At 42.2% G+C, this 24,439-nt stretch overlaps 1 protein-coding gene across 1 annotated transcript in view; it reads left to right on the top strand.

The window, feature by feature from the left end:
• dmc1 (DNA meiotic recombinase 1) overlaps window positions 1-24,439 on the top strand; it is a 161,087-nt gene that overhangs the window by 12,733 nt on the left and 123,915 nt on the right. The window contains exon 4 of the mRNA XM_048617571.1: window positions 2,978-3,124. Within this exon, the coding sequence (XP_048473528.1) occupies window positions 2,978-3,124 (147 nt within the window). The remainder of the gene's footprint in view (window positions 1-2,977; window positions 3,125-24,439) is intronic.

The raw sequence follows: 24,439 nt of genomic DNA, 5'->3' as shown, positions 1-24,439 counted from the left end.
ACAGTTAATGTCGCATTTTTTAAAAAAAATCTCATGTCCCAAAGCAATATGAATGATTTCAGGGATATTTCAAAACGAGTTTACCTTTAAAAGCTGAAATTGGTGTATCCCAAACAGCTTTCAAAGATCTTTTGTAAGTGTTGAATTTGTTCCTTTAGGAGGGGGAGTGGAAAATTAAAGATTCTGATTATGCTTTTAAGAGACATTTTTAATTTTCAATTCCTCTGCTTTCTATATCATCCTGCTTTTTCAGCTTTGTTGTCATGAGAGAGAATGGGCAATCTGTTCTCAAGTACTGCAAGGATCATTCTGCATTAATGACTATATGGCAGACTTAAGTGCAGCCTGCAATGAAGATCAATCTGTTTTCTCTCCCACTGCATTACACCTCTTCGTGAGGTATTGCATACTGCAGATTGCCAGCTCTTCCTCCATGCTTGGCTGAAATTAGGGATTTTTTTCTAATGAAAACGATTAGAATTCAAGTTTGACTAATGCTCTAATCTTTCATGTAATGGAAGCTGTAGTGATTGTAACGAGGTCAGCCAGATGGACTTCATAGAATATGAGTTCCCTGATTGGCGCTGCTAACCTGGTCCAACCATGGAGCCCTAGCTGAGACATAAACAGGAGTGTTGGAGTTCCTGTTCACTCTAAAAGCTGGCTCTGAGGAAGCCGGACCAGTGTCAAGTACCATGATTTAGACTTTATTGTCATGTGTACTCAAGTACAGGAGTACAGTGAAAAGTGTGCAGTGTCACCACGCACGACACCATTGGTACATATAAATAAAGGATGACCTGGTGACGGGATACCAGCCTCTGTAGAGTTATTTCAGAAGCATTGCTGGCAAGGCCAGCCCATTGCCAGTTGCCTTTGAGAAGGTTATGGTAACTTTCTTTTTGAACCACTGATACAGGTATAGTTACTAACAGGAAAGGAACAGTAACATTGTTCCAAATTAGAGTTGTGTATTTTGGAGAGAACTTTGAGGTGACGGTGTTCCCATGTGCCTGCTACCCTAGTCTTTCTAAATGGTAGTGGTGGCAAGGTTTGAAGGAAACTTGTTGAGTTGCCGCATTGATAGACACACTGTTGCAACTGTGCATCATTGGTGGAAAGAATGGTTGCTTAAGGTGGTGGATGTTGTATTAATCAAGCAAGTGACATTATCTTTAATATATTGAAGTTAGAGTATTACTGGAGGCATGCTTATCCAGGCTGAAGGAAAATATTCCATCAAATTCCTTGCTTGTGACTTATAGATGGAGAAAAGGCTTTAGAGAATTGGGAACTGGGTTTCTTATTGCAGAATCCTCAGTCTCTGACCTGCTCTGGTTAGACCAGTTAAGGCTGTGGTCAGTTTGAACCCCAAGATATTGATGGTGGTGGTTCACCACTTAATGTTATTGTGCCTCAGAGGAAGAGGAGAGGTCCAGATGATGTGAGCATGGAGTACTTTAAGAAGAGGTGAAAATGAAACAAAATGCTGCATTCGTCATTAAACATCCTCACTTCTGATGTTGCGTTTGAGGACCTGGGGCTGTGATGATTGATTTCCAAGAGTCAAAACCAACGTCTTGCGCTGTAGGTATGACCCTAGGTAGTGGAGAGTTCTCCTGATTTTCATTACTCTAGTTTTGCTATGGCTTTTTGATACCATACTCGTCAAATGTGGCATGTCAAGGATAGTCACTCTTGCCCCACCTCTAGAGTGATACCTGATATGGAAGCCTTGTCTTGTGAGCAAAGACTAAACAGTTTTGGACTCTATTCGTTAGAGTTTAGAAGAATGACACTGGTCTCATTGAAATGTATAAGATTTTTAAGGGCCTTGACAGAATAAATGCTGAGAGGATGTTTTCCCTCATGGGAGAGTCTAGGACCAGAGGCCTTAGTCTTAGAATAAAGGGATGCCACTTTAAGACTGAGATGAAGAAGAATTTCTTCCTTCAGAGGATTAAGAGTCTTTGGAACTCCTTGATACCGAGAGCTGTTGGAGCAGAATCCTTGTGTATATTTAAGACTGAGATAGATTGTTGATCAGTAAGGGAATCAAGGGTTACAGGGAAAACACAGGAAAGTGGATGTATGGAATGTCAGATCAGCTGTGATCCTTTGAACGGTGTAGCAGGCTCAAGGAGCTGATGGCCTACTCCTGTTCCAATTTCTTATGGTCCTAGTGTTCAGCAGTTCTGTCCACATTCAGACCGAAGCTATAAAAGATCTGGAGCCATATGCTGTTGTGGAATCGAAACTGAGCATCATGAGCAGGTTATTGCTGTTTAAAGGCAGGCTATTAATGTTGAAAGAGAAACAAAGTTAACGTTTCTAGTCTGATCTGATAGAGTCATTAAGTAGGATTCAAAGAATTGAATAGGCTGTTGAAGTAGGAAGTAGTCAGATTCAGCCTGGGATCAGTCAGGGAGGAAAATTGGAATCAGTGAGTCAGGATGTGAAGTAAAGGGCAGGAATCAAAGAGGAAATTGCAGCCCATCCAAACTAAACATTAAGCAAGAAGGCTGGAAGAACAGAGATCATGAAAGGGTTGAAATAAATTGTGGTGAGGTAGCTCTAGATAGAATTTGACCCTACATTTGCAGATGGTGATGCAAAGAAACATTGGGTGAAGAAGAAAAACAGGTGAAGCATGGTTCCTTGCAGAACTCTTGAAATGCTTGTGGCTGGGCAAGGAGAAGAGCCAAATGAGGGTAGTCCTACACAGCTGAGGTTTTGCAGAATGATGATGTAGTTGACCGTGTCAAAAGCTGCATGGAGGAGATATGATCTTCAATTGTCTCAGAAAAAAAACACACAGAAATTGTATGAATTGAGAATTTGGTCTTACCTGAACATATTTGGTTTCCTGTGCTATAGACCTAACCTCATGACTTTAGCTTGTGTTTGTCTTTTGAACAGAATAATATTCTGTTTTCTTAGGTGATGATTAAGAACCCAAATAGTGTCTTTCTTATAGAACATGGCTGATATTAAGAAAATGAAAACTGTTGGAATCTGCACAGTGAAGGGGATTCAGATGACAACACGAAGGGCACTCTGCAACATCAAGGGACTTTCTGAGGCCAAGGTGGACAAAATCAAGGAAGCAGCCAACAAACTCATAGTAAGGATATCATTAGTGATATGAATAAGCTCTGACTATTCAGACCTAATAAAATCCCAGTTTAGATATAATTTTGATCCAACTGCTCTGTGTCAGTGTTCGTGCTCCTGGAGCTACTTTTCATCTAACCCTATCAGAGTATCCTTCTACCTGTATTACATTCTCCTTCATTTTTTAAATTCATTTGTGGGATGTGGGCGTCGCTGGCTGGCCAGCATTTCTTGCCCATCCCTAGTCGCCCTTGAGAAGGTGGTGGTGAGCTGCCTTTGTGGACCGCTGCAGTCCTTCTGCTGTGGGTTGACCCACAATGCTATTAGGGAGGGAATTCCACGATTTTGACCCAGCGACAGTGAGGGAACGGCGATATATTTCCAAGTCAGGATAGTGAATGACTTGGAGGGGAACTTGGATGTGGTGGTGTTCCCATATATCTGCTGCCCTTGTCCTTCTAGATGGAAGTGGTCATGGGTTTGGATCTTTGGTGAATTTCTGCAGTGCATCTTGTAGATAGTACACACTGCTGCTACTGAGCATCGGTGGTGGAGGGAGCGAATGCTTCCAGATGTAGTGCCAATCAAGTGGGCTGCTTTGTCCTGGATGGTGTCAAGCTTCTTGAGTGTTGTTGGGGCTGCACTCATCTAGGCAAGCGGGGAGTATTCCATCACACTCCTGACTTGTGCCTTGTAGATGGTGGACAGGCTTTGAGGAGTCAGGAGGTGAGTTACTTGCCGCAGTATTCCCAGCTTCTGACCTACTGTTGTCGCCGCTCTATTAATGTGGTGAGTCCAGTTGAGTTTCTGGTCAATGGTAACCCCCAAGATCTTGATAGTGGAGGATTCAGTGATGGTAACACCATTGAATGTCAAGGGGCGGTGGTTAGATTGTCTCTTATGGGTGATGGTCATAGCCTGGCATTTGTGTGACGTGAATGTCACTTGCCACTTGTCAGCCCAAGCCTGGATATTGTCCAGCTCTTGTTACATGTGAACATGAACTGCTTCAGTATCTGAGGAGTCACGAATGGTGCTGAACATTGTGCAATCATAGTCAGAAGTCACATGATACCAAGTTATAGTCCAACAGGTTTACTTCACCTGACGAAAGCACAGTGCTCCGAAAGTGTGTGATTTCAAATAAACCTATTGGACTATAACCTGGTGTCGTGTGACTTCTGAATTTGCCTACCCCAGTCCAACACCAGCACCTCCATGTCGTGGCTACCATTCTCTGTCATGTTCTTCCTTTCAAATATCACTGTGCGATTCACCTCATCTATTTTCTGTGAGAATGAATTCAACATTTTAACCACTCTAAGTAAAGATGATCTTCATGAATTCTCCATTGGTTTGATTAGTGACCATGTGTTTTTTATATAGCCCCTGGATCTGATCTCATCTATAAGTGGAAACATTTCTCTGTCTACTCTATCAAACTTGTTCCTAATTTCTAGGGAATGAACCCAGCCTTTTGACTCCTTTCTTTTTATAACGTGGAGACCAGAACTATTCATAGGACTCTACAAGAAGGAAGATGGTTCTATAGTGTTGTTGTGGTACTGGACTAATAATCCAAAGGCCAAGACTAATGCTTGGGGTGGGGGGGGTTGGTGGTGTTGGCGGGGGGCTGCTATGCGTGGGTTCGAATGCCACCATAGCAGCTGGTAGAATTTAAAGTAATAAATTTTGAATATAAAGTTATTCTCAGTACAGTAAGACCTCACTTTAACTCGCCCTGTTTAATGTTATTTAATTTTAATGTTGTATTTTTTGTGCCAGTTTCCTTGAATTCAGCCCCAACACCTCTCCGCTGCCTTATATGTACACACTTCAATCAAAATTTGCTGATGATTCAAAATTTGGAAGAATTGTTAACCACATGAAGGATAATGTAGAACATCAAATGGGCAAGGAAGTTGGTGGAGCTGGTGGACAGATTGCAGATGAACTTTATTGCAGAATAATGTGAGGTGATTTATTTTTGTGGGAAGATCATAGGGAGACTGTATAAAATAAACAACACAATTTTAAAGGAATGCAGGAGCAAAGGGACCTGTATATAAGTCATTAAAGTTGGTTGGACGGGTTGGGGCCATGGTTAATAAGGTGAACTGTATCCTCAGCTTTATTTACAGGGATATAAAATACAACAGCAAGGAATTAAATTATTTTTGGTAATAGACACTAACTTGGCCTCAGCTGGATCCAGCTCTGTGAGCTGTACTTTTGGGAGAATGCGAAGGCATTTGAGAGAGCACAGGACAGATTCACAAGAAGGCATCCAGAGATAAGGAATTTTTAATTATGAAGAAAGATTGATGAATCTGGATCTGTTGTCCTTGGAAAAGATGAAGCTGAGAGGAGATCTGATAGAGGTATTCAGAGTTCTGAGTGGTCTGAGAGAGTAAATAGAAATTGTTTCCAACTCATGAAAGGATTGAGAATGAGAGTGCACAGATTTAAAGTATTTTGCAAAAGAAGTGAAAGTGATGAAGGTTTCACCAATAAGTGGGTTGCGGTAGGGGCAAAGTTGGGCATCCATGATGCCATGAATATATGGTAGTAACCTATAGTCTGGCTCAGCTTTAGACCATTGGCAAGGAGAATGACAGAGTTGATGGCTTAGGAGCAGAATTTACAGTATGGACAAGACTATGGCTTCAGACTTCTGCTCATCGAGTACTGGAGGTTGGACAATAACTAACAGTTTAGAGCTGATGGAGGGGTCAAGTGAGGTGTTGGTGACTGGGTATTGTCTCTGTACGTGTGGAAACTGATGTGTTTTTGGATAACGTTGCCAGTGGGCAGCAGATGGAAGTGAAATAGGAAGTGGTCAATGTTAGCTCCTTCGGGAACACTGGAGGCAGCAGTGTGAGTGAGATGAGAAGCCGTTGCTGGTCATCCTTTGGCTACAATTAAACAAGTAAGAATGGAACTAGGAGAATAGACACCCACGCACCTGGACAAAAGTAGAAATGGATTGGGAAAGGAAGTTGTCATTCATATCCAAACTGCAGGCAGGTTGAAAATAATGAGGAGGCATAATTTACCTTTGTTACAGATACATAAGATATCTTTTGTGAATTTTATGATAATATTTTTGGTTGCAAGTTTGGAATCTGGATGGATTCCCATGTTATTTGTTTTGGAAAGATGGGCATGGATTTGCGAGATGACATAACATTTAAAGACTTTGGAGGAGAAGGAAATTTACAGCTGGAAGGATAAATCAATCAAGTGCTTTTATTTGAAGAGAGCAGTGATAATGATAGGCTTGAGAGAGAAAGGAACAGAACCTGAAGAGTGAGAACTATTAACAATATCAGGTAACATGGGAACTAGGAAAGGAATCAGGATGATCAATAGTTTAATAGAAATAGTATTCAGAGTGCAGATGGTGGGTCTCATGGACAACATGACCTCAGAGTGAGCTTGGAGGGAGGTGAGGGATAGGTGTGGGTTCAAGCAGGAGGGACCTCTGATATAGTTTGAGGTACTAGGATTAGGGAGGAAGTAACAGGACAGGGATTGAATGCACAATCTTGATAACAAAGAAATCAATGAGCTCCTCACACTTCCTCTTGCATTTGAGAAGACATTGAAGAGAGGTTTAAGAAGTCTGTTGCAGTAAAGAAGCCAGGGGTTATATTTGTGCTACAGAATGATTGTAGAACAGTGAAGATTTTCAAATAAATGCAGGACTCCCACGTACTTTACATGGTCCACTGGCTGTGGCAGTGAATGACTAAAACAGCTGTCTACCATACCCAATCTTCTCTAGATGCAGTGGAGCTACCAGATGATTGAAAAATGGCAAGTGTAACAACCTTCTTCAAGAAAGGGTATAAAACCTTACTAACCAGTGATCATAATTCTATCAGTTTTAAAATAGTTATAGAAAAGGAGAAGCATACTATGAAAGTTAAAGTTCTAAATTGGAGTAAGGCCAACTTTGATTTTAGACAGGAACTTTCAGAAGTTGACTGGGGGAGGCTGTTCATAGGTAAAGGGACTTCTGGCATGTGGCAGGCTTTCAAAAATGAGATAATGAGAGTTCAGTTATAACATGTCCTTGTTAATGTGAAAGGCAAGGCTGGAAGGTGTAGGGAGCACTGGATGACCAGGGATTTTGAGTCTATGGTCAAGAAAAAGGAGGCTTATGTCAGGTATAGGCCGCTTGGGATCAAGTAAATCCCTAAAGGAGTATGTTGGAGTATACTTAAGAGGGAAATCAGAAGAGCTAAAAGCTGACCTAAGATGTCTTTGACAAATAAGCTTAAGGAGAATCCGAAGAGATTCTGTAAATACATTAAGAGCAAAAGAATTACTAGGAAGAGAATAGGGCCCCTTAATGATCCACGAGGCAGTCTATCTGTGGAGCCGCAGGAGATGGGTGAGATCCTGAACAAATATTTTGCCTTAGTATTTACTGTGGAGAAAGACATGGAAGCGAGGGAAATTGGGGAAATGAATATTTTTGTCTTGAAAATAATCACATTACAGAAGAGCAGATGCTGGGGGTCTTAAAAGTATAAATGTAGATAAATCCCTGGGACCTGATCAGTTGTATCCCAAAATATTGTGGGAAGCTAGGCAAGAGATTGTGGGACCCCTTGCAGAGATATTTGTGTCATTGACAGCCACAGGTGAGGTGCCAGAAGACTGGAGGGTGGCTAATGTGTCATTGTTGAAGAAAAGTGGTAAGGAAAAGCCAGGGAACTATAGACTGGTAAGCCTGACATCAGTGGTGGATAAGTTGTTGGAGGGAGTTCTGACAGATAGGATTTACATGCATTTGGAAAGGCAAGAACTGATTAGGTATAGTCAACATGGTTTTGTGAGTGGGATATCATGTCTCACAAATTTGATTGTGGTTTTTGAAGAGGATGGATGAAGGCACTGCGGTAGGCATGGTCTACATAGACTTTAGCAAGCCTTTGACAAGGTCCACATGGTAGAATGGCTAGGAAAATTAGATCGCGTGGGATCCAGGGTGTGCAAGCCAAATGGTTATTAAATTGGCTTGTTATGGACCAGATCAAACCCCCTCAAAAATGTTAACAAGATAGTCTAGACCCTAACTTTTTTTTTATTTTAAAGGTAAATGCAGATGAGACAGAGGGTGACGGTGGAAGTTATTATTCAGACTGGAGGCCTGTGACCAGCGATGTGACACAAGGATCGATGCTAGATCCACTGTTGTTTGTAATTTATATCAACAATTTGGATGAGAATATAGGAGATGTGGTTAGTAAGTTTGTAGATGACACCAAAATTAGTGGCATAGTGGACAGTATGGAAGGTTATCTAAGAGAGCAAAGAGATCTTGATCAACTGGGCCAGTGGGTCAAGGAATGGCAGATGGGAGTTTAATTTAGATAGATGTGTGGTGTTGCATTTTGGTAAGGCAAACCAGGGCAGGACTTTCAAAGTTAATGGTAATGCTCTGGGGAATGTTGTTGAACAGAGGAACCTCAGGATGCATGTTCTTAGTTCCTTGAAAGCAGTATCGCATGTAGACAGGGTGGTGAAGAAGATGGTCAGAGCATTGAATACAGGAGTCAGGACATCATGTTGCGGCCTTACAAGACATTGGTGAGGCTACTTTTGGAATTTGTGCACAATTCTAGTCTCCCTGCTATACAAAGGATGTTGTTAAACTAGAAAGGGTGCAGAAAAAGTTTACAAGGATGTTGCCAGAATTAGAGGGTTTGCGTTATGTGGATAGGTTGGGACATTTTATCCTGGAGCATTGGAGGCCGAGGGGTGACCTTATAGACGTTTATAAAATCATGATGGGTATAGATAGGGTGAATAGCCAAAGTCTTTTCCCAAGAGCAGGGGAGTCCAAAATTAGAGTTTCAAATTTAGTCCAAAAATTCAAAATTAGCCCAAAATTTAAAGGTTTATGGTGAGAGGGGAAGGATCTGAAAGAGATCTGAGGGGCGACTTCTTCACACGGGGTTGTGTGTACAGAATGAGCTGCCAGAGAAAGTAGTAGAGGCAGATACAATTGCAACATTTGAAAGACATTTGGATAGGTACTTGAATAGGAAAGGTTTTTAGAGATGTATGGACCAAATGCAGGCAAATGGGACCTAGGATACCTGCTTAGTTGGACCGAAAGGTCTGTTTCAGTGCTGTATGATTCTATGACTCTATATTCACTAATAATAAACGGATTATCCAGTAGTTACCAGGAATGTCCTTCCGTTCTTTATTGACCCTAGTCATTCCTTTGCACTCTACCTATCAAATTTCAACCTGTCTATTATTTCTACCTGTGACTATTTTATCTGCATCCTCTTCTTTGGTAAACTCTGTAGGAGTGTACCTCCTGATCAGGGACAAGAACTCAGGAGACAGGCAGGATTCAGGCAAGTGGAAGATATTCATTCAAGCAAAAACCAGTTGATGCAGGGAGAGGGCCAAAGAATCTTCCCGGAATCGGAAGGGAGATCAATGACACACTCTGATTTTACAAAGAAGTACAGCATTATTATACAGTTTGTGTTACAATAATCAAATATTCCATAGTCACTGTCCTTCCCCTTAATCCAAACACCCAAGCCCACGATGAGCATTCCTAGGGACAGCCCAGGTTCTCATGATCTCATGGTGTTTGCTAGACATTGTAATCGCTGGGCCTTGGGATCTTTCTATGCATCCTATTAATTAGCATTCCAAAAGCTATTAGTTATACTCCTTCTGGTCTGCCCTAAATTTTCTTATCTCTAAGGGCTGTTTGGGTTCTGTTATTCATAGTATTATGTGTGCCGCCTTTATGTAATTTAATCATTTCTTTTATATTTCCCACCATCCTGATTATATATGTGTATATATATGTATATAAATAATCAAAAGACAGTCAGTTTTAACTAATTGCTATATGATTAATTCCTGTTATAAGATTAGTTATAAAGTGTAAAGTTATACAGCTACTTTTACTTCTAGCTTTTTGTAGCTAATGAGTTGAACCAATATATCCTGTTCAGGACGTAAAGCTAATTAACTTTCACTTCTGTGTTTAAATGCTTTTTACCCCTACTGCTAGTATTGTATTCTGGTTATATGTTGAAAACTACTTTTGTGATTATCTGAATAGTTCTTTAACTAGAGTCTATTTCTTAATACTGTAGGTAAAAAGCTAGTTACTACAAAATATCTTCAGCTGTTGTTTTTGCCCCCTGTTTAGGGAGTTGACCTGATGGGTTCATGAGCTAAGATTTACACCCCTGGTGCCCTGTGTTTAGTGGGACAACATCCTTTCATTAATGAGACTACAGTCATTTGTCTGTTCTTAGGCATCCTCTTATCAAAACTGTCTTGGATAATGGGTTGCAGGGCCTTTGTACGACCTTGGGTAGTTCTGTTCCAAGGTACTATTATGTTTTACTTTAAATGTTAGAGCAGACTGCCCCATTTTGTTTAGTCCTCTTTGACCATTTTGTGTCTTTCAAGCATGGGCCACTTTGGTGTAAGCTGATTGGTTGGCAAGTGAACATTGATTGCCATGGAGAATCCACCCATTAATGCTGATTGACAGTTAACAGCCAGGCATTGTTAAATTTTAAACCAGGCAGGTTGACTCTGATTGGTCAGTGCATTGCTCTGAGAAATTGACCAGTCACCTATTTTGTTGAGTTGGAACAGGCACAGCAAATGTACATGTTCTTTCCGTCTGCAAAGAACAGGCCCCTATGTAGCTTCCAGAACATGCAAATGTACCACCCTGCAAGCCCCAGCACCGTATTTATGTGAGATAAGGTTGAACAGATTGATATGATAACAGAACTATTGACAGATTGATAACAGGGCTACTAATTTATGTTGTGCCATATGCTTTACCTCATGCAAAATATCCTAATTTCTTTCATTCTTTGATTTGATCTGTCTATGCCATTATATTGAGTCAATAGATGTCCGCTTAACGGATAGAATTCATACCATAATTTCACATTTGTAGAATCAGCTTGGCAACACAAATAAATAGTTCAGCTAAACATGTAAATATTTCTAACCATGAAAGTGAGGAGTTTGTCCTTGTACGTGGTTTCAGTTTTTAAAATTCAGTCATGGGACTTGAGCATCACTGGTTGGCCAGCAATTTTATTGCCCGTCCCTGGTTGCCCTTGAGAAGGTGGTGGTGAGCTGCAGCCTTGAACTGCTGTAGTCCACATCCTGTAGATTGAGCCACAATGCTGTAAGACAGTGAAACAATGGCGATATATCTCCAAATCAGGACAGTGAGTGGCTTGGAAGAGACCTGCCGGTGGTGATGTTCCCATGTATCTGCTGCCCTATGGTCAGGTAAGACGGTGGCAACTCTCACACACACCTTCAAGATGGGAGTGGTCATGGGTTTGGAAGGTGCTGTCTAAGGATCTTTGGTGAATTTCTGCAGTGCCTCGTGTAGATGGTACACACTGCTGCTACTGAATGTCAGTGGTGCACAGAATGGATGTTTGTGGCTGTGGTACTCGGGAACCAGGCTGCTTTGTCCTGGATGGTATGAAGTTTCTCGAGTTTTGATGGAGCTGCAACCATCCAAACAAGTAGGGAATATTCTTCAAGACAACAAGGTGCAGGGCTGGATGAACACAGCAGGCCAAGCAGCATCATAGGAGCAGAAAGGCTGACGTTTCGGGCCTAGATTCATTCCCCTGACAGATGCCTTGTAGATGATGGACAGGATTTGTGGAGTCAGGAGGTTACTTGCCGCAGTATTCCTAGTCTCTGATCTGCTGCTGTAGCCACTGTGTTTATGGGATAAGTCCAGCTGAGTTTCTGGTCAATGGTAATCCAAAAGATTTTGAAAGTGGGAGCTTCAATGATGGTAATGCCATTGAATGTCAAGGGGCAGTGATTAGATTGTTTCTTTTTGGAGATGGTCATTACCTGGCATTTGTGTGGCATGAATGTTACTTGCCACTTGTCAGCCCAGGCCTGGATATTATCCAGGTCTTGTTGCATTTGAGCATGAATTGCTTTAGTATTTGAAGATTCTGGAATGGTGGTGAACATTATGCAATCATTGGTGAACATCCCTATTTCTGACCTTGTGATGGAAGGAAGGTAATTGATGAAGTAGCTGAAGATAGTTGAGCCAATGAGACTACTCTGAGGAACTCCTGCAGAGAAGTCCTGGAGCTGAGATGACTGACCTCCAACAACCATAACGATCTTCCTATGTGCCAGTTATAACTCCAAACAACAGATAATGATACTCATTGATTCTAGTTTTGCTAGGGCCCCTTGATGCCTCCATCTGTCAAATGCACCCTTGATGTCAAGAGCTGTCACTCTTGCCTCAGCTCTGGAATTCAGCTCATTCATCCATGTTTGAACCAAGGCTATAATGAGGTCAGGAGCTGAGTGGCTGAGGTGGAACCCAAACTGGGTGTTGCTGAGCAGGTGCTGCTTGATTGCACTATTGATAACACCTTCCATTACTTTGATGATCGAGGGGAGACTGATGGAGCAGTAATTGGCCAGGTTGGATTTGTCCTGCTTTTTGTGTAAAGGGCTTACCTGGGCAATTTTCCACGTTGTCAGGTAGTTGCCAGTGTTGTAACTGTACTGGAAGAGCTTGGCTAGGGGAGTAATAAGTTCTGGAGCACAAGTCTTCATTACTATTGCTGTAATGATGTCAGGGCCCAAAGTTTTTCAATTGAGGAGAATCGAATTGGCTGGAGACTGGTACCTGGGGACCACTGGAGGAGGCCAAGATGGATCGTCCACTCGGCTCTTCTGTCTAAAGATTGCTATGAATGTTTCAACTTTATCTTTTGCACTGGTGTGTTGAGCTCGCCCGTCGTTGATGATGGTGGTATTTGTGAGTCTTCTCCTCCAGTGACCTCTTTAACTGTCCACCTTTGCCACCATTCACCACTGGATGTGACAGTGCTGCAGAACTTAGATCTGATCAATTGTGAGATTGCTTAGCTCTATCTATCACTTGCTGCTTATACAGTTTGGGATGCATGTAGCTTGTTTAGTAGCTTTACTGTGTTAACATCGCATTTTTTAGGTATGCCTGGTGCTGCTCCTGACGTGCATTCTATTGAACAAGGGTTGGTCCCTTGGCTTGATGGTGATGTTTGACATATGCCAGGCCATGAGTTTGCAGAATGTGCTGGAGTACAATTCTGCTGCTGTTAATAGCTCATAGCGCTTCATGGATACCCAGTCTTGAGTTACCATATCTGTTCGAAGTCTGTCCCATTTAGCACTCGCGACAGTGTCACACATCACAGTGGAGGTTATTCTCAATGTGAAGGTGGCATTCATCTCCACAAGGATGTGTGATTTTGGTGAGGCCTCATTCCACATCAGACAGGAAGAGATACTTGATAAGTTTGAACTTTTGTACTCCCAGCTATATTGCCATAAATCAGTGTCAACTGAAGTAAGCAAATCTTTGAAGACACACGTTGCTAATCTAATCTGTGCAAGCTACGTTATTCTGAATGACTTGTCTGATTTTCGTATGCAGTGTGAATGTTTGGTAGCATTGGAAAGCCTCAAGGCTAAAATCGACATCCATATCTGTGAGCCCGACAAAGGGACTAGAAGAGATTGAAGAGTTGAATAGCATGTCTGTTTGCAACAAGCAACATATTGACCATAGCCAATCAATTCGCACTTACGAAATGTGCAACGCATTGTCTAAGATTAGATGTGATTTTACAATTGGACAAGATTTGTTGAATAATCCTATGTGTGCAAGAAATTGTGCTGACAATCAATTTAGGATTGCAAGTTGGGTTCCCAGCTTGTTGCACTTGAGTATTATGGAAGCTACATACATTAATATATAGGGGATTGTTCTTTGTAGGCTGAAAGAACATATACATGCACTGCCTCCTTTTTACTCAACAAAGTAGGTGACAGCTATTCGCCGGTTCATTTCTCAGATCAGTGCTCTGACCAGTCAGGATCAACTTGCCTGGTTTAAAATTTAATAAAGCCTGGCTGTTAACTGTTGATTACATTTTCCATGGCAATCGCTTGACCAATCAGAGTCCCTTTGAAAGCCAATCAGCATTCTCTCTTGGGCGGTGTAAATGTCAGTTTTCCCTTTGGGACATTTTGCAAAAATAAAAATTCAGTGAGTGCGAGACAAAAAGCTTCAATAAAATGTGTTTTTCTTTCAATAATATTCAGATTCTAGATTTAGGTAATCTGCCTTTGATGGAATGGGACTTAACTGTCCATCGTAAACTAGACAAATCCATTAATGAGTAAAACAACAGGAAATCAGTGACAGATGTTCAAAAATGGAATATGATATTGACCCTGTTTTTACTCCTGAAAGGCCAAGAGTACAAGTTGTCAAAAAGACAGTCATGGACAATTTAAAAAGATAAAAGACAAAATACAATTAAAGCATACAAAAATAGCACAGATCCTGACAAATATACAAAGATTGCAAAGAGTAACAAAGCAGATACAAAAAGGGAAAAGGGTTAAAGAAATTGCAAATGATATGAAGATCAACATGAAATGTTAGCAATTACATTAATTATTGAAGCAGCATGGGACACTTGAAGTCTGATATCAGTAACGCTGTCAGTGATGGGAAGGACTTCTGAATAATTAATTGCTTTCTTCAAGATAGACATTAGTAGAAAATACCAGCATGTCAGGCAGCCGAAGGAAACTAATATTGAATTAGGGACAAGGAATAAACAAAATAAAGGAAGACAACATTCATGAGAAAATAATGGCATTAAAAGGAGCAAATTGCCAGGACTGGATGACTTTCATCCTAGGAAGGACATTGTCGTTGCCACAAGCTACAATTTGTCAAAGTTCTCTTGATTCAAGGATTGAAAAATAGTGTAAGCAGCTCTGCTGTGAAAGAAATGTAAGGGAAAATTAGGAAATTATTTATCATTTCAGTCAATATGCGTTGATGTGAAGTTACTAGAGTCCATTATGAATGGCAGAGTGACTGAAAATCTCGAAAAAAATTTAACTATCTGAGAGAACTCGCATGGGATTTTTAAAGGGCAGGCTATGACTGACAAACCTCCTTGAATTTTTTTCACAATGTGACTAAGAAGTGAATAGGGGATTCCTGTCATTTTATTGGGATTTTCAGAAGGCATTGTGTCAAGAAAAAGTTGAAGCTCATCGAATTGAAGACAATTTATTGACCTGGTTAGGAAATTGGATGACCTGCAGGACACAGAGCATAGAGATGGTGGCTAGGTAATCTGATTGACAGGAAGCGATTAGTGATGTCCCACAAAGTATTGGGACCACAACTATTCTCCGTCATTGCTAACAACTTAGGTGGCAAGAACGTCGGCAATCCAAATTTACCAAGGATGCAAAGATGGGCAGCATAATAAGCAGTGTACATGATCTCAGAGATATTGTTAGCTTTAGATAAAAGGAAATAAATGGCAAATGTATTGCAATGTAGGCAAATATGAAGTCATCCACTTTGGAACTGAAAAGGATACATTAGAATATTTTCTGAATAATCCAATGGTAAAAACACTGGAGAACAAGAGACTTAAGGGCGCAGTACACAGATGTCATGAAAAAGACTAATGGAAAGTTGGCCTTTATATCGAGAAAGATAGAGTTCAAGCAGCAGATGCTATGTTTCAGCTGTCCAAAACCTACTTAGACCACGGCAGGAGCATTGTGAATAGTTCTGGGCGTTATACCTTGGATAGAGTGAATTCCAGATTTGCCAGAATGCCACTTGACCTCCAAGGGTTGAACTGCAATGGGAAATGACACTCATTAGTTCAGGGGTGATTTGATTAAAGTTATCAAGATAATAAGAGGAATGAAGGATAGATTAGGTGAAATAATTTTTGGTGGTTGAGTCTAGGACCAGAAAAGTTAGCGAAATGTTTTTGGCCAAGCATTTCAAGTGTGCACTTATTCACAAAGGGAGTGGTCAAAATTTGGAATTCTCTTCTGCAGACAGCAATTAATGTGTATAATGTTCATTTTAATACTGTTATTGGCTGCTTTTTGTTGACCAAAGACATTGAATGTTACGAAACATTGCATCGTCTGTTTCACATGAGTTTGTACACAAGCCTTATGCTGTTCAAATGATCTTAACGATTTATAAGTCAGAGTCATACAGCACAGACCTATCAAGTCTGCATTGAATAACTAGCAATAAAGGTGTGTTAATTCCAATTTCCTGCACTTAGAATCGTAGAGTTATACAGCATGGAAATAAACCTTTCGGCCCAACTCGTCTGCACCAACCAGATATCCTGAACTGAACAAGTCCCATTTGCCAGCATGTGGTCCATAACCATCCAAACCCTTCCTATTCACTTACACATCCAGATGCTTCTAAATGTTGTAATTGTACTTGCCTCCACTACCTCCTCTGGCAGCTCGTTCCATCCTTTGCATGAAAAAGTTGCCCCTCAGGTCCCTTTTTAAATCTTTCCCCTCTCACCTTAACCCTATGTGCTCTAGTTCTGGACTCCCCTACTATGGGAAAAAGACCTTGTCTATTCACCTTATCTATGCCTCTCATGATCTTATAGACCTCTATAAGGTCATCCCTCCGCCTCCAACCCTCCAGGGGTAAAAAGCCCCAGCCTATTCAGCTTCTCCTTATAGTTCAAATCCTCCAATCCCAGCAACATGCTTAAAAATTTTTTCTGCACCCTTTCAAGTTTAACAACATCTTTGCTATAGCAGGGAGACCAGACTTAAATGCAGTATTCTAAAAGTGGCCTCACTAATGTCCTGTAGAGCTGTAACATGACGTCTCAACTCCTATATTTAATTCAGTGACTAATGAAGGCAAGCATGCCAAAGCTGCCTTCACCCTGTCTACTTGTGACTCAACTTTCAAGGAGCAATGCTCCTGCACTCCTAGGTCTCTTTAATCGGCAGCACTCCCCAGGGCCCTACCATTAACTGTGTAAGTGCTGCCCAGGTTTGCCTTACCAAAATGCAACACCTCACATTTATCTAAATTAAACTCCCATCTGCCACTGCTTGGCCTATCTGATCAAGGTCCTGTTGTACTCTGAGATAATCTTTTTCACTGTCCACCACATCACCAATTCTGGTATCATCTGCAAACTTACTAACCATACCTCCTATATTTGCATCCAAATCTTTTGTATAAATGACAAAAAGCAGCGGACTCAGCACTGATCCTTATGGCACACTGCTGGTCACAGGCCTCCGGTCTGGAAAACAATCTTCTGCTACTACCCTCTGTCTCCTACCTTCAGGTGAATTTTGAATGCAGTTGGCTGGCTTCCTCAGATTCCGTGTGATCTAATATTTCTAATCAGTCTACAATGCTGAATCTTGTCAAGCACCTTGCTGAAGTTCATATAGACAATGTCTACTGCTCTGCCTTCATCAGGCCTCTTTGTCACCTCTTCAAAAGACTCAATCAAGTTTCCCACGCACAATGTCATGCTGACTATCCCTGATCAGTCCTTGCCTTTCCAAATGCGTGTAAATCCTGTCCGTCAGAATTGCCTCCAAGAACTTACCCACCACTGATATCAGGCTTACCGATTTAGAGTTACCTGGCTTTTCCTTATCACCTTTCTTAAGTAATGGCACCGCATTAGCCACCCTCTAGTCTTTTGGCACCTCACCCGTGACTGTTGATCATACAAATATCTCAGTAAGTGGCCCAGCAATCTCTTCTCTAGCTTCCCACAAAGTTCCGGGATACTCCTGATTGTGTGCGGGGCATTTATCTACCTTTAAATGCATTTTAAGACCTCCAGCATCACCTCTTGTGTAATATGGACAGTTTTCAAGACATCACTACTTATTTCCCCCTGCCTCCCAAAACGTCGACTTTCCTACTCCTCTGACGCTGCCTGACCTGCTCTGTTCCTCTAGCTCCACAGTGTTGACTCACCCATTTCCTGCAGTTCCGCACATAGACAGTCTCATTGATCTTTAAGGGACCCTACTCTCTCCCTAGTTACTGTTTTGCCCTTAATGTATTTGTAGAATCTCTTTGGATTCTCATTAACCCTAATTGCCAAAGCTATTTCATGTTGCCTTTTTACTGTCCTGATTTCCCTCTTAATATATTCCTACTGCCCTTATATGCAAACAGGGATTCACATGATTCCAACAGTCTATACCTGACATATGCTGTCTTCTTTATCTTGATCAGAGCCTCAATTTTTCTAGTTAGCTACCATTTTCTACACCTATAAGTCTTGCACTTTGCACTCAATAAAAACTGAAGGAACTGTGGATGCTGTAAATCAGGAACAAAAACAAAGATGCTGGAAAAGCCCAGCATGTCTGGCAGCATCTGTGAGGAAAAAAATCAGAACTGAGGAAGGGTCACCAAACATGAAATGTTAACTCTGATTTTTTCTTTACAGATGCTGCCAGACCTGCTGAGCTTTTCCAGCAACTTTGTTTTTGTTGCACTTCGTACTAACAGGAGCATACTGTCCGAATTGTCATTATCTAAACTTTGAAGGTGTCCCACTTTCCAATCATCCCTTTACCCGCGAACAGTCTCCCTAGTCAACATTTGAATGTTCTTGCCTAATACCATCAAAATTGGCCTTATTCCAATTTAGAACATCTAACTTTTAAATCACGTCTATCCTTTTTCACTTGCTGTAAAGTGCTCCTGCACTGACACCTCAATCACTTGTCCTGTCGTATTTCCCAAAAGATGGTCAGGTTTTGCTCTTTCTCTAGTAGGTTCATCCACATACTGAATAAGAAAATTTTCTTGCATATACTGAACAAATTCCTCTCGATCCAATCTCTTTTTTTTAATTCATTAATGGGATGAGGATGTGGGTCACTAGGCTAGCATTTAATCCCCATCCCTAATCGTTAAGAGTCACCGCATTGCTGTAGGTCTGGAGTCACATTTATGCTAGACTAAGTAAGGATTGCAGCTTCCTTCCCTAAAGGACATTAGTGAACCAGATGGGTTTTTCAACAATGGATTCATGGCCATTATTAGACTCTTTATTCCAGTTTTATTTTAGTTTACTGAATTCAAATTCCACCATCTGTCATGGCAGGATTTAAATCTGGATCTCTGGATTAACAGTCCAATGATGATACCGCTAGGCCATCACCTCCTCCTTAACACTATTGTAATGCCAGTCTATGTTTGGAAAGTTAAAATCCTCGTCAATTACAACCTTATTATTCTTACAGATATCTGAGATCTCCTTATTTATTTGTTCTCAATTGCCCACTGACTATTGGGGGGGCCTTTAATACAATCCCAATAAGGTCATTATCCCTTTCCTATTTCTCAGTTCCACCCAAATAACTTCACTGGATGTTCTCTCAGGAAAATCCTTCCTAAGTATAACCATAATGTTACCCTTAACCAAAAATGCCACTGCTCTTCCCCTCTTGCCCCCTTTCTATCCTTCCTATAGCATCAACACCTCAGAATATTAAGCTGCCAGTCCTGTCCATCCCTGAGCTACATTTCTGTAACAGCTGTGATATCCCAGTCCATATTTCCAACCATGATCTAGGTTCATCTGCCTTACCTGTCAGGCCTCTTACATTGTTAGGAAGTTTGTTGTAGCCTAGAAAGTACTTGGTCTGTTTGTAAAGATTGCATTGTAATTTAAGTAACCAGTTAATTAAAAATTACCTACAAAATAGTTTGAGAAGGGCTGCTGTGTGGTGGAAGTGGTGCTGGTTGGTATAAGTGTGAGTTTAGCTGAATACTGGGCCACAGTGAGAACATAGAACATTACAGCGCAGTGCAGGCCCTTCGGCCTTTGATGTTGCGCCGACCTGTGAAACCAATCTGAAGCCCATCTAGCCCAAACTATTCCATTATCATCCATATGTTTATCCAATGACCATTTAAATGCCCGTAAAGTTGGCGAGTCTACTACTTTTGCAGGCAGGGCATTCCACGCCCTTACTACTCTGAGTAAAGAACCTACCTCTGACATCTGTCCTATATCTATCACCCCTCAGTTTAAAGCTATGTCCCCTCGTGCTAGCCATCACCATCCGAGGAAAAAGGCTCCCACTGTCCACCCTATCTAATCCTCTGATCATCTTGTATGTCTCTTAAGTCACCTCTTAACCTTCTTCTCTCTAACGAAAACAGCCTCAAGTCCCTCAGCCTTTCCTCATAAGACCTTCCCTCCATACCAGGCAACATCCTGGTAAATCTCCTCTGTACCCTTTCCAATGCTTCCACATCCTTCCTATAATGCGGTGACCAGAACTGTACGCAATACTCCAGGTGCGGTCGCACCAGAGTTTTGTACAGCTGCAACATGACCTCATGGCTCCGAAACTCTGATCCAAACCGCTAAATCACCCTCAATCCCATACCTCCGTATTTTCTGCAATGGGGAAAATTGCATGGGGAACCTTATCAAACGCTTTACTGAAATCCATATACACCACATCAACCGCTTTACCCTCATCCACCTGTTTGGTCACCTTCTCAAAGAACTCAATAAGGTTTGTGAGGCACGACCTACCCTTCACAAAACTGTGTTGACTATCCTTAATCAAATTATTCCTTTCTAGATGATTATAAGAAAGGTGAGCAATGTCAAGGCAAAGTAAGATTCTTTTATCTATCTTAATGTAAAGGGGCAGAGATGGCAGCTAGGGCAATGGTGTGCTCCTCCTGCCAGATGTGGGAGATCAGGGAGCAGTCTAGTGTCTCTGATGGCTAGGTTTGCAGGAAATGTGACTGGCTGCAGCTCCTCACAGACTGTGTCATTCGGATGGAGTGGCAGTTGGACATACTGAGGAGCATACTGGTACAGAGAATGTGATAGACACTAGTTACAGAGACATGGTCACACTGCAGGTTTGGTTAGGTAGATTGGTGACTGCCAGGAGAGGCAGGCAGGTAGTGCTGGATTCTTCTGTGGCTATTTCTCCCTTGAACAGGTATACCATTTTGGATATTGTTGGGGGAGGCTAGCCTCTCAGGGGAGTATAACAGCAGCAGCCAGGCCTGTTCGCACCACAACTGGCTCTGCTGTAGAGCAGAGTTGAGCAAAATCCAAGTGAACGATAGTGGTAGGAGACTCACTAGTTAAGGGCACAGACAGGCATTTCTTTGGCTGCATTTGAGACTCCAGGATGGTGTGTTGCCTCCCTGGTGCCAGCATCAAGGACTCTCTTGAGTGGTTGCATGAAATGCTTAAGGGGGAGGGTGAGCAGCCAGAGGTCATTGTGCACATTGGTACCAATAACATAGGTTGAAAGAGGGATGAGATCCTGCGGAGTGAATATAGGGAGTTAGGAAAGACGCTGAAAAGCAGAACCTCAAGTGCAGTTATCTCTGGGTTACTACCAGTGCCATGTGCTAGGAAGGCAAGGAAAAGAAAGATAGGAGAGGTGAATGCCTGGCTAAGTAGCTGGAGCAAGGGACAGGGATTCAGGTTCTTGGATCATTGGGACCTCTTCTGGGACAGGCGTAATCTGTACTAGAGGGGCAGGTTGCACTTAAACTGGAGGGGAACCAATATTCTAGCAGGGAGGTTAACTAGTGCTATTCAGGAGGGTTTAAACTAGAGTGGCAAGGGGCTGGGAACTAGAGCAACTTGTCAGCAACTGGAGGGATTGAGGGGAATGTAGATGTTAGGACCAATAAGTCAGAAAGGAAGCACAGGCAGAGACAGGTGCATGATCATGATAGTAATAATGGGCCGAAGTGTGTTTATTTCAATGCAAGGAGTATTAAAGGGAAGGCAGATGAGCTTAGAGCCTGGATCAGTACATGGGACTATGATGTTGTGGTCATTACAGAGACTTGGTTGAGAGAGGGACAGGACTGGCTGCTCAATTTTCTAGGATTTTATTGTTTTAGACAAGATAGAGAGGAACGTAAAAGAAGTTGCAGTGCTAATCAGGGAGGGTGTCACTCTCAGAAAGGACATACTGGAGGGCTTATCCACTGAGGCAATATGGGTAGAAATCAAAAATAAGATGGGTGCAATCACTCTGATAGGATTAGACTACAGGTCCCCCTCAACAGCCACTGAGACGTTGAGGTACAAATATGTTGGCAGATTATAGGCACGGTGGCTCAGTGGTTAGCACTGCTGCCTCATAGCGCCAGGGGCCTGGGTCGATTTCCCCTCGGGCAACTGTCTGTGTGGAGTTTGCATGTTCTCCCTGTGTCTGCGTGGGTTTCCTCTGGGTGCTCCGGTTTCCTCTTGCAGTCCAAAGATGTGCAGGCTACGTGGATTGGCCATGTTAAATTGCCTATAGTGTTCAGGGATGTGTAGAGTAGGTGGGTTTGGGGAATGGGTCTGGGTGGGATGTTGTTTGGACTTGTTGGACCGAAGAGTCTGTTTCCACACTGTAGGAATTCTATGAATCTATGGCTTATGGAAAGATACAATAACAACAGGGTTGTCATAGTAGGTGACTTCGAATTCCCCAATATTGATTCCCTTACAGCGAGAAGCTTAAAAGGACAGAATTTGTTAAGTGAACCCAAGAGGGTTTCTTGAAACATTATGTGGATAGTCCAACTAGAGGAGGGCCACATTGGCCCTTGTATTGGCTAATGAGGCTCGCCAGGTGATTGACCTTTCTGTGGGAGAGCATTTTGGAAACAGTGATCACAACTCCTTAAGTTTTAAGACAATTATGAATAAGGATAAGTCAGGACCTTGTGGGAAAGTACTAAACTGGGGAAGGGCAAATTGTGTCAGTATTAGGCAAGCGCACAGGAGTGTTAATTAGGAGGAGCTGTTCTTGGGCAAGTCCGCTTTTGACATTGGGAATTGTTTATATACCTACTGATCAGAGTTCAGGACCAGCATGTTCCAGTAAGGAGGAAGGACAAGGATGGCAAGATAAGGGACCCATGGATAATGAGGGAGGTTGTGAGTTTAGTCAAAAGAGAAAAAGAAGTATGTAAAGTTTAGGAAGCTAAAATCAGACGGGACCCTTGAGGAATATAAAGAAAGCAGGAAAGAACTCAAGCAGGGAATTAGGAGAGCAAGAAAGAGCCATGAAATGACTTTGGTGAGTAGGGTGAAAAAGAATCTCATGGCATTCTATCCGTACATTAAAAACAAGAAGATAACTAGGGGGGCAGTAGGACCACTCAAGGATATAGGAGGGAAGAGATAACAAGGTGTAGAGCTGGATGAACACAGCAGGCCAAGCAGCATCAGAGGAGCAGGAAAGTTGACGTTTTGGGTCTAGATCCTTCTTCAGAAATGGAGGGAACTTGTGCTTGGAAGCAGAGGATGTGGGCAAGATCCTAAATGGGTACTTTGCATTGGTATTCACCTACAAGAAGGATATAGTGGATCGTGAGATTTGTGTGGAGCATGCTAATATGCTTGGGCATTTTGAGATCAAGAAGGAAGTCGTGTTGGGTCATCTTGAAGAGCATTAAGGTGGATAAGTCCACAGGGTTCGATACAGTCCTGAACTCTGATTGGACACGCCAACACATCTTCCCCTCACTCACCTGTCTGCATTTCGCAGGGATTGTTCCTTTCAGGACACCTTAGACCATTCCACATCCACTAATACCCATACCCCTTTCCCATGTGTTTGGTGGTGGCGATCTGCTGAAGTTGTCTGACATAGCTGAGAAAGGCCCTTTGAATGCGGAGGCTGGTGGGATGAAAAGTGACGACAGGGTGGACCTGATCACGCTGTTCTGTGTGATGGGAAGGGGCAAGGGCAGAAGCACGAGTGATAGCTCAGATGTGGTTGAGGGCCCTGTCAACCACAGTGGGTGGGAAACACGGTTATGGTCACCGCCAAACACGTCACTCCCAGTATCTGCATTTTGTAGGCTTCTTACCCTGCAACCGCAGAAGGTGTAACACCTGTCTGTTTACTTCCTCTCTCTTCAGTATCTAAGGGTCCAAACACATCTTCCAGGTGAAGCAGTGCTTTACCGGCACTTCACACAATCCAGTCTACAGCATTCGCTGCTCACAAAGTGTTCTCCTCTACATTGGAGAAACAAAGCATATACTGGGTGACTGTTTTGCAGAACACCTACGTTCTGCCTGCAAAAAAGACCCTGAACATGCAGTTGCTTGTCACTTCAACACACTACCCTGATCCCTGGCCAATATGTTTGTCTCAGGCTTACTGCAGTGCTCCCAGTGAAGCTCAGTGGAAGCTGGAAGAATGGCATCTCATTTTCTACTTGGGGACTCAATATCAAGTTCAACAACATTAGGGCTTGACCCCTCCTATGTCCTTACCCTAACTCCCACACACCAGGCCTCGTTATCTGGTTTGGACCAGACCAGACCCCCTCAAAATATTTAAGAATGTAGACTAGACCCTAACTTTTCCTTATTTTAAAGGCAAATGTAAAGTG

Source organism: Rhincodon typus, chromosome 37 (assembly GCF_021869965.1).
Source record: "Rhincodon typus isolate 14 chromosome 37, sRhiTyp1.1, whole genome shotgun sequence".
NCBI lineage: Eukaryota > Metazoa > Chordata > Chondrichthyes > Orectolobiformes > Rhincodontidae > Rhincodon > Rhincodon typus.
This window is presented reverse-complemented; position numbering and strand designations above follow the sequence as displayed.